Genomic DNA, 16,838 nt, shown 5'->3' on the forward strand with positions numbered 1-16,838 from the left:
TCCCCCTGGCAATCCACTATTGAATCCACCCTTTTGAACAGTAATTGCCTTAAATGAATAGTAACTGCCATTAATGAACAGTAATTGCCATTTGCATCTCCACCCTTGGAGCCCTCCTCCCAGGCAATAGGCAATAAAATATTAGTTTTTTTGTTTGTTTAAATAATACAAAATAAAATTATTTGTAATTTCGGATAAGATTTTTTAAATCGTTCTCGTTGCGTCACGTGTCATTTTATAAAAACAAACAATTATTTAGCGATGGATTTCGATAAGATTTTTATCCAATGTGATCGTGCCACATGTCGTTATTTTTTGAAAATCTATGACGATAGATTTTGATCAGATTTTAACTCGTTCAAAATTGCGCCACGTGTCATTATCCGAAAAGATAATTATTGGAAATCGATTTCGATAAGAATTTTATCCAATGTCATCGTGCCACGTGTCGTTATCTTTTGAGAATCTTTGACGATAGATTTTGATCAGATTTTAACTCGTTTAAAATTGCGCCACGTGTCATTATCCGAAAATATAAAATTATTGGAGATCGATTTCGATAAGATTTTATCCAATACGATCGTGCCATGTGTCATTATCTTTTCAGAATCTTTGAGGATAGATTTCGATTAGATTTTTAACGAATGACGGCATGCCACGTGGCCTCATCTACAATCCGATCCTTTTCTGAATCGTCCATATAATCCACCATCCATTCTCACAAATCTCACACCAATTTTCTCAACATCTCTATCTCATTATTCATAATTTCTGCTTCTTCTTCACCATCCATCCTTACAATGTCTTCTTCTTCATCAAGGATGATGTGGGAAATCGATCAGCAAGAGGAGGAATTGTTTAACCAATCTGAAGGAATGTTCAACCTTCAGATAGCCGAAAATGAGATGGAAGAGGATGAGGAGCGTAGAAGGAGAGATGATGAAACAAGAATGGCCAGAGCCTCACATTCCCGTCGAGTCATCCAGACTGTTGCTCAGATATGCAGGCCCAACCGTTCAAGAAACATTGATAGAAGCAGGCAACGACGGGGTGAAGAGCTGTTGGACGATTACTTTGTCCATAACAGTGCATTTATAGAAAAGTAAAAACAAATTTTTACAATTTTTTTTCAGATTTTTTCTGATTTTTTACAATTTTTTTTTAAATTTTTATTCAAATAATTAATCTCTGCCGTTGGATTTAAAATTTTTGAATTCCAACACTCCAGATTGTGCCACGTGTCACAACGGTAACTTTTCTTAATTTTAAAACTATTTTTTCTTTTTTTTTAATTTATAAAGCAGATTAATATCAACCGTTGATCTCAGATCGAACGGTTGATATAAAATCAGCTTTTTTTTTTTTACCGTTGTAAATCGGACAGTTCTTATTAAAGAACCGTTGGGATCTAACGGCCCATGGGAAGCCACGTGGCTTCCCAACGGTAACTGACGCGCGGGCCATCCCCCTGAAATCATGTCGGGCGACGCGCCCCCACTCGCGAGTGAGGGGCACGCGCCTGACACAAAAAAAATAAAAAAAAAGGCCGGACCCAGCCCTTGCGTCAGCGTGACGTCACACGAGCTCGGGGGTCAGGCATGTCAATTTTCCACGGGCCTCCGACTCGGGCTCCCACCCTCACTCGGGCCCGTCCCCGCTGGAGCTGCACCCACCGGCCCGAGGGCTCTTTCTCCTCGCCTGTGGCCCGAGCAACCAGCATGGCTGGCGTTGCTCTAAAAACGCAGCGTTTTCTTCACGTTCTTAAGTAATGAGTGGCAGATGTTGATACGATAGCAATCAGCAAACTCCAGCCCCACGCTACGCTGCAGCAGCGATGGAAGTTACAGAACCTCCCGCCTCAAACAACGAAGACGAAAACGACGACGTCTTCTTCGACGCCCTCGACGACTTCCCCTCCGACGATGAATCAGATCAATCCACGTCACCCCCAACACTCTCTCTCCCCGATTCCAAACCCCCTCAGGCGACCCACCTCCGTCGCAGGTCATTTGTCCGAGCATTCACCGGCGACGACTCAAACACTTCAACTTTAGAAGAATCCTCTCTCAGCTCCTCCCGAATTGACCCCACCAACGACGCCAGGCTCAGTTTCCGAGCTAGAAGATTTAAGCTCCCCCGGAGTTTGAGGGAGTCCGAGTCGACACCGGACCCAGGCAGCTCGGCGCAAGTTCCGAGTGACCAGAACGATGAGGGTTCGACTGTAACTACCGCCGCCAACGACGGCCCATCCGCCGACTCCGCCAACTCGGCCGCGCAAATCGGTGACCCTTCGTTTAACCTTCTTGTTTTCATAGCAGGATTGGTAATCAAAGCAATTGGGCTCCAAATTAATCTATTCGTTAGCATCGTAACATTTCCCATATGGGTTTTGCACAATTCTTACATGCTGGTAGTCGACCCCTTTCAAACTGTGCGTCGAGGGAGAGAGTATTTAAACGGAAAGTTGTTAAATTTGTGGAATTTGGCTAGTGGGTGTGTGAGTCCTCTGGTTTTCGAGTGGTTGAAGGACAACAATGCGGTTTGGAAGGTGGCATTGCGGTGTGGTTGGGGTTTGTTTTGGTCATTCTATGTTGGTATTGTCTTGTGTTCTCTCTTGGTCTCGTCGATTTTGTTTAGTGGAGTTTTAGTGAGGTGCATTGTGGTGGAGCCACTGCAGATGAAGGAAATGTTGAATTTTGATTACACCAAACACAGTCCGGTGGCTTATGTGCCAGTGATGTCGTGCGCTGGTGTGAGTTGTGGTACGGATTGTAAAGAGAAGGTTCAGGCTGGGGAGAGTTATGGGGGGTATCGGGTTATACCTCCTGGTCATAAATTGAGGGTTACTGTTTCGTCCATATTGCCTGAATCGGAGTACAACAGGAATCTCGGAGTCTTTCAGGTAACTCGCTTTATTCACTTAAATGTGAATTCTTATTTGTTGTTTCAGACTTCTATCATGCGTCTTGTTTTTTTCATTAATTCATAATGGAATTGGTTGTTTCGAGTTTGCTGTTTCATGGTAGAGTTTCGTTTGTTTTATAAAAGGGTATATGAAGTTTGGGTTGGTGATCGTAGTCGTTAGCTTCCAAGTAGCATTGTGTACATATGGTGTGTTATGGCAGTAGTTTTCTCCTTGCTTGTCCCCCGAACGGAGATGCACAAGATTGTCACAGTCGTCACTTGATTTTAGAAGGCATAGGAACTGTGGAACAATGTGGGACATGAAGATTGATTAGTAAGCCTTTCCTTTAATCTAAAGCATTGATCTTTCGTAGAAATCTGGTGATGCTGTTCTTTTGTTTAGAGATCTTACTATCATCATGAATTCTTATACTGGCACCAGGGGAAGTAAGGAAGTTGAATTGTTGATACAGCAGTAAGAAAAGAGCTAGTATATCTCTTTCCTTGTCTCTGAGTTAAATACCTCGGGTACCTTATGCCACTTGTTGTGTTACAGGGGAAGAAATGAAAATTTTAATTTCCATTAGAGGCTTTCACCATCAACACTTTTAGATCCACTGTTAATCCTGATTAACAAAACCTAGTTAATTTTACATTGCCATGTAATTGAAATCAAAAAAAAAAAAAACTAAAGATTTGGCAATCTCTCGCTCTTTCTCTCTGAAAAGACGTTTTGCTATCATGAATTTTTATTTGACTAATTTTGTTTTATTTTTGTAGGTCAGGGTCCAGTTCCTGTCTGTTGATGGTAAAACCCTTGCCAGTTCGAGCCAACCATGCATGTTACAGTTCAAAAGTGAGCCTATCCGCCTTCTATTGACTTTCCTTAAGGTTGTCCCTCTTGTTGCCGGCTACGTTTCAGAATCCCAAACTCTGACTCTCAAGTTTAGAGGGTTTATCGAAGGTGATGTTCCCACTGCCTGCTTAAAGGTGACAATAGAACAGCGTGCAGAATACTCGCCTGGTGCCGGTATTCCCCAAATATATGATTCATCGGTGACCCTTGAGTCAGAACTTCCCCTATTTAGAAGATTTATATGGAATTGGAAGAAAACTATATTCGTCTGGATAAGCATGATGGTGTTCATGACGGAGATGCTCGTTACTCTAATCTGCTGTAGACCATTAGTTATTCCGAGAACTAGACCAAGGGATCGTTCTGTCAGCAGCACTGCCACTCAAAACAGCCTCCCGGTACGAACTTAACTGGAAACATGCCGGTAGTTATGGAAGTAGGGGAACCTTTGTTAGACTTTTCACTTTTAACCTATTCAATTCTATAGTATCTAACTTAAAATTTCCACTCATTTTTTAATTTCTTTAAGCCGCGGTGTAAATAATGCCTTTTTTTTACCTGTTGAAATTTGTCTTTCCATATAAATGTCGGAAGCAATTTATAATTTACATTTGTATTCTATATCTACTCATTTAGCCATTGACATTTTTCTTGGTAGCTGTTGTGCGAATGAATTACGTTGAGCTTGAAATTCTAAGACAAGTTTGTGTTACGAAATGGTTGTAATTTGATTCGGAGTGTGGAAGTTTTCTATACGGCCAATGCCGAGGGAGCGTGACATGTATTGAATAGATAACGAATGGAGTTTGGATTTGTGGAGAGCTGTGTGCAAGGGAATTCCAGGTCTTCAGATTATGGCACTGGAGATCATAACAATTAACTTGGCATGAAGAACTTGTAGTGTTCCTGGGGCTCAAAACCCATGTTCAGAAATATTGATCCATTTGCTTACAGAGCTAAAAACAAGACACTTTTCGTAAAAAGCCGTAAATGGTTGTAAATATTGACTTTTACATTACATATTGTATTAGATTATTCTTATAATCACAAAATAGGGATCGGTGACACCACTTTTTTTTACGATATGACCGTTGGACTAAGGGATTAAGGTTTTTTTGTATAATCTCATCTATTTTCTTCACTACAAATGAATGTCTTAATGATTTTAAATTTGTCTATTTTTTCTGCAAGGATGATCTATAAATGATGTTTTAAAAGACAGATGGTTTGGATTGTTAAAGTATATTACAGAGTGAGCCACGCAAAAATGTGTGTAAAAAGTTGTGTGAAAAAAAGTGGTGCCACGGATCCGCTCTCATATATACACACACTATAACAACAACAAAGTCTTATCCCACTAAGTGGGGTCGGCTGTATGAAAAGTTTGTACAACGCCCTTGTTTGTTTAACACTGCTTCCTGGCATCGATGGAGATATAGCTGTTGTGTTTGGCTCATATACTTATGAGTTGGCAACAATTTTGATAGTGTAACTTTCTGAATGCTACAGGGAAATGGCAGTAGCCACTTTGTGTTTGGCTTTCGGTTGTGGCATGGATGTCTTGTTTCAAGAGAAGACATGGTGACTACCACAAGCAAAGTTGGAAGCAAGACTTGACTTTGTGGTTGCTTGCACACAATTGTGCATGTTTTATTTTATATGCATTAAATGACAAATGGAGAAAAGTTGTACTTTATAGACTAGACTTTGATGCATGCTAGGTAGGCTAGGTGATAATTATGTCATGTGAACTTAAGACTTTTTGGTCTTGTTTGTTGGCATAGTTGCTAGTGTATGCCTGTAACTAGATGCAATATTTGTGCATTTAGAAATGCATTGAGAGAGCATCTGAAGGAGAACACAAAGGAGAGAAAATATAGAGTGAGAGTGAGAAACTCTCGGGGAGAGTGAGGCTCTTAGTAAAATTCTGTGAGGGTACAAGGGATTGGGGTTTGGGTTATGTTGATTTAACTCAAGTGTATCTTGGACTAGTTATTCTCATAGTGAAGAGCAATATCTCTTGGATGACGTAGGCAGATTTTTGCCGAACCTCGTAAATTTCTCAGTGTATTTATTTCTTGTAATTTAAACTGTTCAACTGTGGGTCTGCAATTTGGTGAGACAATCTGAATCTCACTTCCGCACTGACGAACGGCCAAGGCACAACAATTGGTATTAGAGCTTTGTTGGAAGCTTTGGTTCATTGACGGTTCAGATTTTTTATTCACCATGATGACTACAAACATGTCATTTTCAGATGAGAAGTTTAATGGGAAAGGTAGTTTTACTCTCTGGCAGATGAGAGTAAAGGATGTCTTGACTCAATAAGGCTTGGCTAGAGCTTTGAAGGGAAAAGATGAGAAGCCTAAAGAAATGACAGATGACCAGTGGGAGGAGCTGGAGTCGCGTTGTGTTAGCACAATTCGACACTGTATAGCTGACAACATTATCAATAATGTTATGGATGAAGATTTTGCGCTTGCACTCTGGGAGAAGTTGGAAAAACTCTATATTGCTAAGAGTTTGACCAACAAGTTACATCTGAAGCGGAAGCTGTACAAGCTAAAGATGGATGAAGGCGGGAATCTCATGGACCACATGAATGTGTTCAACGGATACTTGGATCAATTGCGGAAAGTTGATGTTAAGGTTGAGGAAGAAGACAAAGCCCTCTTACTTCTTACCTCACTTCCAGATTCGTATGAAAATCTTGTGACAACCTTACTACATGGAAAAGATATAGTAAGTTTGGAGCAGATGCATGCTTCTTTAATGTCTTATGATACACAAAAGAAGAAGACCATTGTTGATGGTAGGCACGAGACTGCTTTAGCTGTTCAAGGTTGGAATCGTGGAAGAAAATTGGGAGGAGGATCTGAGAGAGACAACAGGTTCAGATCCGGTTCCGGAGGCAAGGGTTTACAATGCTACGACTGCAAAGAATTCGGGCATAAAAAGAAAAATTGTCCTTTGAGAAAAAGAAAGGATGATCTTGGTCCGGGTTGTAGCAATTTTGTGGCGGAAGACTTCGAGTTTGCCCTGTAGGTACTCGAAGCAACACTTCTCCTGGTGATGTTTAGTCTCAAGTGTTGCAGGGGTTTTGCAGCAGTTGCACATGCATTGGCAAGACGGGTGTTGCTGGAAATGGGTGCACTGACAAGTTTCCAGGTTGCAGACAATAAAGAAGGGGAAAAACCTGCTGGAGGAGACGAGGATGTGTCGAGATCCCGTCTGAAGCTAAATGGTGATTTTTAGCTTGCAGCAGCTGCACATGCATTGGCAATGACTGAATCGGAACAAGACCAACGAGGTTGATTCAGGGTGTGTATACTGGTACGTAAGGCCAATTGAGGCTTTGGCAATGGATGCAAGGATTTTTGCATGGTATATTCGCCAAGGTGGAGATTGTTGTGTTTGGCTCATATACTTATGAGTTGGCAACAATTTTGATAGTGTAACTTTCTGAGTGCTACAGGGAAATGGCAGTAGCCACTTTGTGTTTGGCTTTCGGTTGTGGCATGGATGTCTTGTTTCAAGAGAAGACATGGTGACTACCACAAGCAAAGTTGGAAGCAAGACTTGACTTTGTGGTTGCTTGCACACAATTGTGCATGTTTTATTTTATATGCATTAAATGACAAATGGAGAAAAGTTGTACTTTATAGACTAGATTTTGATGCATGCTAGGTGATAATTATGTCATGTGAACTTAAGACTTTTTGGTCTTGTTTGTTGGCATAGTTGCTAGTGTATGCCTATAACTAGATGCAATATTTGTGCATTTAGAAATGCATTGAGAGAGCATCCGAAGGAGAACATAAAGGAGAGAAAATATAGAGTGAGAGTGAGAAACTCTTGGGGAGAGTGAGGCTCTTAGTAAAATTCTGTGAGGGTACAAGGGATTGAGGTTTGGGTTATGTTGATTTAACTCAAGTGTATCTTGTACTAGTTATTCTCATAGTGAAGAGCAATATCTCTTGGAGGACGTAGGCAGATTTTTGCCGAACCTCGTAAATTTCTCAGTGTATTTATTTCTTGTAATTTAAATTGTTCAACTGTGGGTCTGCAGTTTGGTGAGACAATCTGAATCTCACTTCCGCACTGACGAACAGCCAAGGCACAACAATAGCGACCCTTGCTCACTTATCAATCCCAGGCTACGCATTGCGTCACTTCCAGGCGAAAACCAAGTTTTTGAGCAATTTCGTTTATAATTCATTATCATAGGGATTCGAAGTGAAAAGGAGTGTCGGCTGTTGATTATTTGACGTCCTCTCCTCTTTTATCCGGACTTGGAACCAGTAGCGTAAGATAAACTTGCACATGCAGAGCTTAATGAGAAAGAAAAGACATCACGAAAATTGTATCTCATATCTTTCTCGATTTGTTTTAAAGCAAAATATCCAGATTTTTGTTCTTTTTACTTTAGTAATAAGCAATCTACTCAGATATCCTTTTCTTAATATGGCTTCTGATTGAACTTGTTAAGCAAGTCATAAATTTTCGGTTATCTTTTTCATTTAACTATATATTTACCCTTAGGGCTTCTTAAGTTCGATAGGGTTTTCTTATCATATTTCATCAACCATGTCAAACACAAAGCCAACCTTTCAGGTTTCAACCATGTCAAACCTGCCGCCGGAGTTAATCGTTGACATCCTTTCACGGATCCCTCCCAAGGATTTGATCCGATTCATGTGTGTTCGAAAGCTTACCATGCCACCATCCATGACCGAAAGTTCATCAATGTCCATCAGCAACGTGCTATTAGAACCAATTCTTTTCGTACCCTTTTAATTGAGGGAGCCGAATTCGGTCTTCCCAACGCTGCGGAGAACGACCTGTACGTTCATTGGCGTTCTTCGATAATGATGCGTTCGGGACCATTGAGAAACTGGAAGCGCCGCTAAAACGCCCTGGTACTTGCACTCACATATTGGGCTACTCTAACGGTCTTGTTTGCATCCGCAACACTAAACATAGGAGCGATGAAGGCGATTTTGCCATATGGAATCCATCAATTCAAAAGTTTAAGAAGATACCCTCCACATGGCTTTGACCAGCCAACAGATTTGACATTAGGACGTCCCTGTTATGGTTTCGGGTATGATTTCGCTAACGATGATTATAAATTTGTGAAAATTGTGGAATTTCTTGATGGGGACGGGGTTATTACGGGCGCTCAGGTGAAGGTTTATAGCTTAAAATCCAACTCCTGGAAACGGATCCAAAACATGTCTACCAATGGTTTTGGATTTGATTCAAAGAATATCCTGTTTCTGAAAGGTGCTCTAAGTTGGCTAACAAGAAACGCAGGTGACAACCGTTACAAAATTCTATCTCTTGATCTTTCCACTGAGCAATGTTGTGAGTTTCCGACCCCGGTTAATGGGGATGACAATTCTAGACTGTTTTTGGACGTTTTAGGAAGCTTTTTATGTATTTGTCTTGATCATTTTTATACCCGGAAGGATTTTTGGATTATGAAAAAAAATCGGAGAGGCAGAATGTTGGTCCCTAATTTATTCTGTTGATGTGGAAACTATGCGTACATCGCTTGGCTATTTCAAACCTTTGGCTTTTTCAAAGAATGGTGAAATGGTTCTTTTTACGGACAACTATGATAAGTTTTTTTGGCTTGATTTGAAGAAAAGAAGTATCAAACAAGTTGAAATTGAAGGTCGACATGAAAACACAACTATTTGTGTAGGAAGCCTTTGTCTTCTTGACGGCGATTCTGTTATACTTGCCTTGTCTCCGTAGAGAGGCATAGAAGCCTTTGCCCCTTTACCTCTATAGAAGAGGAAATTTCAGGCAGCGAAGGGTTTCTTGATCTGGCAGTCAATGGAACAGAAGATGATCAGATTGGGGAGTTGGTTTATGTAACTTGTGTGACAAGGGTGAATTTACAAGTGGAGTTACAGGTAGGCAAACTTTTGCGTGCCTTTCATTTTTGTTCATGTGGATTTCGTTTCAATGGGAATTTATCTGTATTCTTATGATCAAAGATGTCTGTGTTAGTTTCTCTGCAATTATTCCATATTTCAGTCAACAAATACGTAGTATTTGTAGCCCTCTTTTGGGTTCACGATGGAGACTATGGATTTTTAGGGTTTGGGATTTTGAAAGTCATGAACTGCATAAACCTTTGGACAGATTTGAAAGGCATTAACTGAATAAAAAATTATATAATTTAAATAATGTAGGATAATAAGGGGTCCTAAACCTTTTTAATAAAGGAAAACTAAAGGAATGTGGATTGTTCCAACTGTCCTATAAAATTATAAATCGAGGCAATATACTAACCCAATGTATAATTCATGAATCCGACCTCAGTTGCTTATTAGTTGGTATTGCAGACCAAGGGGCACCACACAGAGCTCCAAGAGTTGGTGCAAAAATGTACACCCACAGGTCCTATGCCTGTTGAAGGGTTCAGCTCTTTTATAGGTGGGAACGCCAGAAACAACAAAAATGAGGCAAATTGTCATGATGAACTCAATCACAAATGGCTGCAATGGGAATTGTTCGTGCAAAGCGGTTTTGGGTCCCATTAAAGATCAGTCTAAGACTACCAGTTGCAAGTGTTGATCCATGGATTTGAGCTCGTACATAAAAATTTATAGTGGCACTCCAAACCTTTTATATTTGTAAAGGAAGAAATAAATTTCTATCCGTATTTTTATCCATATCTCGAATATCATCTTCTACCATATTAAATGATTTTTGTTTATGTGTGTTGTAATTATAAAAAATATCTTGGTTAGTTTTTACTTGTAATGGTGATTAATTAGGTCACCTGTTTCAATGGAAAACCTCTTGGTCACTGGAAGGCAATGGTGACCGCAGGATTGAAATGGACACCAGAGATGTGGCCAACAGAGTAAGTCATGACCATCAGAACCATCCCCCAATGGTTTATATCCTACATTACGATGGAGACTCTGGACTTATAGCGATATGAGAGATTTTGAAAGACATCAACTGCATATAACCTTGGAAAACATAAGGAATGTGAATTGTTCCAACTTTCCTGCAACCTTTAAGACTAGGGTAGGGTTGTAATTAATAATTGTTTAGGACTACCTCGTTTAGGGGTTGCAGTTAATTTGTTAATACAACATTTAGAGTGGGACATACAAATCAATATTAAAATCCAATATGCATTTCACCATGATCAGCGATACAATAAAATTTGGATGCTATGTACTCTTAACTCTTTAGGTTATTAATGCCGTTAAAGATACGTCGGTGACGGGAGAAATGCCACTTTGTACCATGCAGTGCATGATGACTGTTCTTGTGCGTTGCATTGATTTTATTTGCTGTTCAAGTTCTTTAAGTTTTGGAAGCAGGAGTTTGAGTTGTAGTTGTGCAACTGCAACCCAGGGTTCAAGAGACTTTTCGATTCATGACTCGTGATTCAACTAGTATTTGTCAATTTTGAGTCGAGCATTCCATGAGATTTTGCATATAAAACGTGGATTATTATTCACTTTTGCACTTTTAATGTGTTGCATTGCATGCCAATACCATTTATGAACAGGATTCATGTGATAAAATGCCCAAAAACTTCAATCTTATCCTTTACAACACTAACGCCATTCCTTGAGTCTTTTCTCTTCCTCTTCCTCTTCATTCCCCCATGCCTTTTTAGTCTTTCTTTATCTGGAGATCATGCAATATGCATGTTGTAAATTGCAATCGCTCAACATTGCCAAAAACACATCACCAGTCGGTTTAGCAGCTCATAGATAGTTTCATTTAATTAGATCATGTCTCAAGTTCAACTTATACTAACGTGAGAAAAAGGTGAGATATTTGTGTAGGGTATGCTATTAAATCGTGAGTTGTTGTGAGTTGCTTAACGGCATGTTGTATAAGTATTTTTGTATGGTCCGATACTAAAAGTAGTGACTCGTTAAGGAATTTCATTGTGAGTTGCTTTGTAATGAGTCTGATACTAAATTATGACTTGTTGTGAGTTATTAAACAACATGTAAATTTGTCTGTGTAAATATACGCTCATTTGTTGGGAAAAAAGATGACGATAACAAAAACACACTTCGATTTGATTTATCAACCTGTGCATGGATCAGAAGATAACATATGATACAGTAATATCCAAACATGGGAATTCAAATTTCCACTTTCAACTGTAGAACAATACATCTGCCACCTGACTTGCTGGAAAACAAAAAACAAAAAGTGCATAAATCATAAAAAAGGTAGGTCTGTTCCTTCTCTTTTATCTAACCACAAATCTGTTTAATTCTGTAGAATTAACTAGTTAATAAACCCTTCCTTTCCTCTAATTTTTTCACCAATTCGAGCCGTTACTTGAGCCCCACTCCTTTTAAGAAAGAGCTACTCTTAGTGATCTCGCGCAGTGGTTTGTCTGTAAACCTGATGACATTGTAGACCAAGGCACCACTCACAGCTCCAAGCGTTGGTCCAAAAATGTATACCCACAGGTGCTTATAGTGCCATGATGCAATTGCAGGTCCTATGCTTCTTGCTGGGTTCATTGATGCTCCTGAAATCTGTCTGCAGGGTATAATGTGAACCCAAATCATTAGGACACATCTTAATTTTTAATTAAGAGATATATGTCACAGCTTAGTAAACAAATATATCTTTGAAGGATGTTTAAAATGATATTACTAAGTTAATACCCTGTACACATCACGTTAAGAAGAACCGTAGCGCCAATCGCAAGCCCAGCAAGCTCTCCAATCTGCGTAAGCAAACAAAAGAAGAAAAATAAAATCGCCACAAGATTTCAGGAATCACTGTCGTTATGGATATGATTCAATGACCAAGTCACTGTCTCTGTCATAGTTTAACATGAAAAAATATATGATGCAGACATTTTGGAATATGTTAGTTTAATTAAGTAGTATAATATTGCCAAATCAAATTATATCAGTCTAACAAGTTAAGAAGTTTGACACCAACCCTTGTTAGCTAATCAACCATATTGGATATGGTTACTTTTAAAAATTGGGAAATTTGGACCAATTTTGACAATGTTGAGGTTAATCAAGAGGAAGAACTTCATTGCATTTAGGATGCTACGGTGGTAGAATCTCAAGTCAATCACAAATTTCTCCATGAGGAATCAAAACACATAGGTGTGCGTGATTGACATGAGAAACTTTAAATGTTAGGTCCCATACGAAAGTAAGTTGTATAGAGGTTAAGAGGTAGAAAAAGAAGTAATTACCGCTCGGTTATCAGTAGCAACACCAGAAACAACAAACATGAGGTAAAATGTGATGATGAACTCAATCACAAATGACTGGAAGGGAGTTCCAGAAGGACTTGTTCCTGCAAAGTGGTTTTGGGGCCCATTGAAGATCAGTCGAAGAGTACCAGCTGCAAGTGTTGATCCAAGAATTTGAGCTCCTACATAAGCAGGTACCTATAAACCAAAAAATAAGAACAAATAGAGAGAACTGTAGTAACATAAAAAAGGAACTGGGCAAGAGAACATTATGGTTTCGGTCTCAAATTATGTAGCAAAGTTTGTTTTGTAAGCAACATGGTTTATGTTGCACATGACAATTTCATCTGACGGCACTTAGTTTCTACTTACGGGGCACAGAGAGTTTCTTAGACTAACCTTATTCAACAAGAAACACATGCATTTTTATTTATTTACAAGAGGACGTTAGGAAATTTAATCTCTGCAGTTTACCAATTTCAAAGGAAGAAATAAAAATTCATGGGTTGGTTTGATTAGGTCACCTGCTTGAGTGGAAACCTCTTGGTCACTGCAAAGGCAATGGTGACAGCAGGATTGAAATGGGCACCAGAGATGTGACCAACAGAGTAAATCATGACCATCACAACAAGCCCCCAAACAATAGAAATCCCAGGAAACGACACCGTCTTGTCCGAGACCAAATTCACCACCACAGACCCACACCCTGCAAATATCACGAAGTAGGTTCCCAGCACCTCAGCAAACACCTGTCGCACAAAAAGGTTTCAACTTTATCATTCACTTTAAGATCTGCTTCCTTAGAACAAAGAATTTATATTTAACAAAAATGATTTTACAGACTTGAATTTGGTCAGTTAGTAAGCATTTTGTTCTCAGCCTGCCAATTTTCCGTGAATTAAAATAGTTTAGAATAACGACTTCTCATTAAAAACAAAATGGTTCTGAAACTGAAAGTTGGGCAGAAAGAAGATGATTAAGTCACACCTTTTGCATGAAAGGCACAGAGACACAAAAGCTGCCGGATTCTTGGTTGTTTTTGTGATTGGCATCACCATCTTCAACATTCAAGACATGGGTTCCATTAGTTGCTGTAGTATCAGCCATGGCTGAAGCTAGAGAGAGAGAGAGAGAGAGAGAGAGAGAGAGAGAGAGAGAGAGAGAGGAGGAAAGGTGAAGAGTGAGCAAACAACCCTGCAGGACAACCCAATTTATGGGAGAGAGATGTTGACTCAAGAAGAAAAGGATGGGGCTTTAAGTTTTGTAGGATATTTATTTCATAAAAGGTATATTCAAATTGGAGTTCCATAGGAGATATCGTTGAAAAATGTGGCAAGCTTGTGAAATAACAAAAGGGGCATTCAAGCCTGCTTCAACTACCCACCGGAAATACAGAGCGGACACGAATGCCTTTTTTCTACCAAGAGTAGGGTCCTCTCCCTCCAAAATTCTCTCCTTCTAATCCTTTCTTATTTGAACGGTCACTATTAAGTTACGTCAATTTTTTGTGTTTCTTCTTTATAGAGAGAGACATACGGGAAAATGAGAGAGGAGGAAATTTGAAGGAGAGAGAATCTACAGACTGTTTGATACATATGGATGACTAAAATATTATTAGTTTATTTGATTTTTTGTAAATCCATGATTTTAAAATGATGATTTAGCAAATGAACTGTTCTAATTATGACACGTATTAGACAGATTTGTAAAATGCAAACGTTGGAACGAGGAGGTTCACCAGGGATATTTTTTTTTTTTTTTTTGGTTGTTAATGTTAAGCAAGAATTGTTCATTTATAATACACATCTCCCTCACTAAGCCCTCTTTCTTTTCATTTCAACTTAAGTTCCACCACTTAGGTTATATTAGTTTGGCCACTACCTTAACAAAGTCCTCAAATAGACTAGTGATGCAATAACTTCTCTCATTATAATCACCTTAATTAGTAACTAAATTCATGAGAAAGATTATTGTTGAAGGTTCCTAAGTTCTAGGAGATGGAGTTTTATAGTGGAAAATAATAAAATGCCTACGTACCTTGGTGATCCCCATTGATTTCTATATTTCCTAACATTAACAATTTAACCTACTAACAATATCATTTATCAAAAAAAAACAAAATCATGAGTCCTAAAAACAAAATGTAGGATCACGTTATGTAAGGATCCTATTGGAAATTTGAGCTGGGCCATTTCAAAGGTTTTACTCATTCTTCGTGGTGCTAATGAAGTAGCTTGTGATTAAGCTAAATATGCTTTGTACTTGGTTCGAGAAACCTCTTGATTTCCTTCAAGATGTCAAGAATCGTAATTTGCATTTATAAACAAAATATCACTTTCATTGCCCAAAAAACTAATAAATTTTTATCTAGCAAACCCATAATTTAAAATTATAAATCTAAAAGTTAAAACCTCCAAAGTCGACCTTTATTCTTTTCCAAGCAAGTAGTGTAAGTAAACTAGATTGGTGATAAAGTTAGTGAACATAAAAAGATGCTAAACAGCAAAAAGACAGGTGCAATATCTAAAATGCATAGGTTAATCATAATTAAGTCGTCTTGGAACTACCATAACACTGAATTGCTCTTCAATTATTTAAGACAGAAATAGAATGCTCCCCTATTTTTAATAAACAAACCAATTATTTTGAGACACACATCATTCATATTGAAAGTATAGATGAGTATAGGGGGAAATAAACAAGAAATAATGTTTTGGTGGAAATTGACAAGAAATACGTAATATATTTTCTGATGAACTTTTTCGTAAAGGACTATTCGTGACGGTAAGAGATCAAATTAAATTATAAAGACAGGATTTTTGTCTTCAATCCGTGAGTGATGATCAATTGCAGTTCATCGCATAGATTTTAACACTAAACCAATCAATTAATTTTATAGAGTATAAGATGATATAGCCTAATAAGACTAAGAGCCACCACATTTCTTCTTTTAAAAAATTGAATTATTTTATTCTATATTTAGTATAAGATGATATAGCCTAAGACTAAGAGCCACCTTTGACACAAAACAAACAAAAAAAAAAGATTAAGAGCCACCACATTTCTTCTTTAAATTGAATTATTTCATTCTAAATTTAGTATACCATTAACCCATTACTACGTTACTTAGGTTTTGGGTAATTCGATCAGAGAAAATTACCCAATACGTTTAGCTGGATCACTATTACTTTCTAATACTGTATAATTTATGATGAATGATGGATTGCCTGGTGAATAAGATCTTCATCTTTAACTCATGACTGTGTTCAAGATTTCAACACTCTCCTCCTCTTCTTAATTAAACGTAGACTAGGAACATCGCTTATAACAAAAATGAATAATGTATATATAACTTTTGTCTCTAAAAAATGCGCATATATATATATATATAATTTCCATGACCTTTATCCAAAATTGTACCCACTGGTGATTCAGTACTAGTCAACGACACTACCTTGCATGAAGTGCCTTTTTATTACCCAATTATGAAGCAATTAGAAAGTTAATTGTTTTTGCATTGACCCAATTAGTTACCTGAATCTGGATGAAATCTAATTATCAATATATAATTCTTAGTGCATGCTAACATCAACTTGTCTTTAATCTTTCATTCAATTCAAAAGATCAGAACCAAATGATGAACAAGAGAAATTTGATACCAACCCTTAAGTTTGTTCAATGAGCATGCAAAATCTAACCTCCCACTATTCACCATTTCAACATCCACGTGGTTAGTTTCCACCCCATTTGTCATACCAATTATTTAGGGTTTGGACTAATTAAATTCTGGTATATTTCCTCTAATCTGCTGCTTTCACACAGGATTATATTAACACTTATTGTCTTTTGGTA

General features: G+C 38.3%; 2 protein-coding genes and 1 long non-coding RNA gene across 3 annotated transcripts; 2 read left to right on the top strand and 1 right to left on the bottom strand.

Moving 5' to 3' along the window:
* Window positions 1–1,762: 1,762 nt before the first annotated feature.
* On the top strand, window positions 1,763–4,381 carry LOC126624157 (seipin-2-like). Its single transcript, XM_050293195.1, has 2 exons — window positions 1,763–2,902; window positions 3,685–4,381. The coding sequence occupies exons 1-2, from the start codon at window positions 1,835–1,837 to the stop codon at window positions 4,168–4,170; spliced, it is 1,554 nt and encodes a 517-aa protein (XP_050149152.1). The 5' UTR covers window positions 1,763–1,834; the 3' UTR covers window positions 4,171–4,381.
* Window positions 4,382–5,135: 754 nt separating this feature from the next.
* On the top strand, window positions 5,136–7,835 carry LOC126623757 (uncharacterized). Its single transcript, XR_007623869.1, has 2 exons — window positions 5,136–5,710; window positions 7,668–7,835. It is a non-coding gene; the product is annotated as an uncharacterized LOC126623757 (long non-coding RNA).
* A 3,970-nt stretch (window positions 7,836–11,805) lies between these two features.
* Window positions 11,806–14,180, bottom strand: LOC126624745 (aquaporin NIP1-1-like). The gene is made up of 5 exons (XM_050293846.1): window positions 13,974–14,180; window positions 13,511–13,735; window positions 12,987–13,184; window positions 12,436–12,497; window positions 11,806–12,307 (listed from the first exon to the last, which is right to left on the bottom strand). Exons 1-5 carry the CDS (start codon window positions 14,091–14,093, stop codon window positions 12,097–12,099), a joined length of 816 nt encoding a protein of 271 aa, XP_050149803.1. The 5' UTR covers window positions 14,094–14,180; the 3' UTR covers window positions 11,806–12,096.
* Window positions 14,181–16,838: the final 2,658 nt, after the last annotated feature.

Source organism: Malus sylvestris, chromosome 5 (assembly GCF_916048215.2).
Source record: "Malus sylvestris chromosome 5, drMalSylv7.2, whole genome shotgun sequence".
Classification (NCBI taxonomy): Eukaryota; Viridiplantae; Streptophyta; class Magnoliopsida; order Rosales; family Rosaceae; genus Malus; species Malus sylvestris.

Bases quoted from the DNA above. Each gene is read 5' to 3' on its own strand.
- LOC126624157 (XM_050293195.1), top strand. From the start codon at position 1,835: ATGGAAGTTACAGAACCTCCCGCCTCAAACAACGAAGACGAAAACGAC. The intron at 2,903-3,684 runs GTAACTCGCTTT...TTATTTTTGTAG, and splicing joins GGAATCTCGGAGTCTTTCAG to GTCAGGGTCCAGTTCCTGTC.
- LOC126624745 (XM_050293846.1), bottom strand. From the start codon at position 14,093: ATGGCTGATACTACAGCAACTAATGGAACCCATGTCTTGAATGTTGAA. The intron at 13,185-13,510 runs GTGACCTAATCA...TTTGGTTTATAG, and splicing joins AGAGGTTTCCACTCAAGCAG to GTACCTGCTTATGTAGGAGC. The intron at 12,308-12,435 runs GTATTAACTTAG...TATACCCTGCAG, and splicing joins CTTAACGTGATGTGTACAGG to ACAGATTTCAGGAGCATCAA.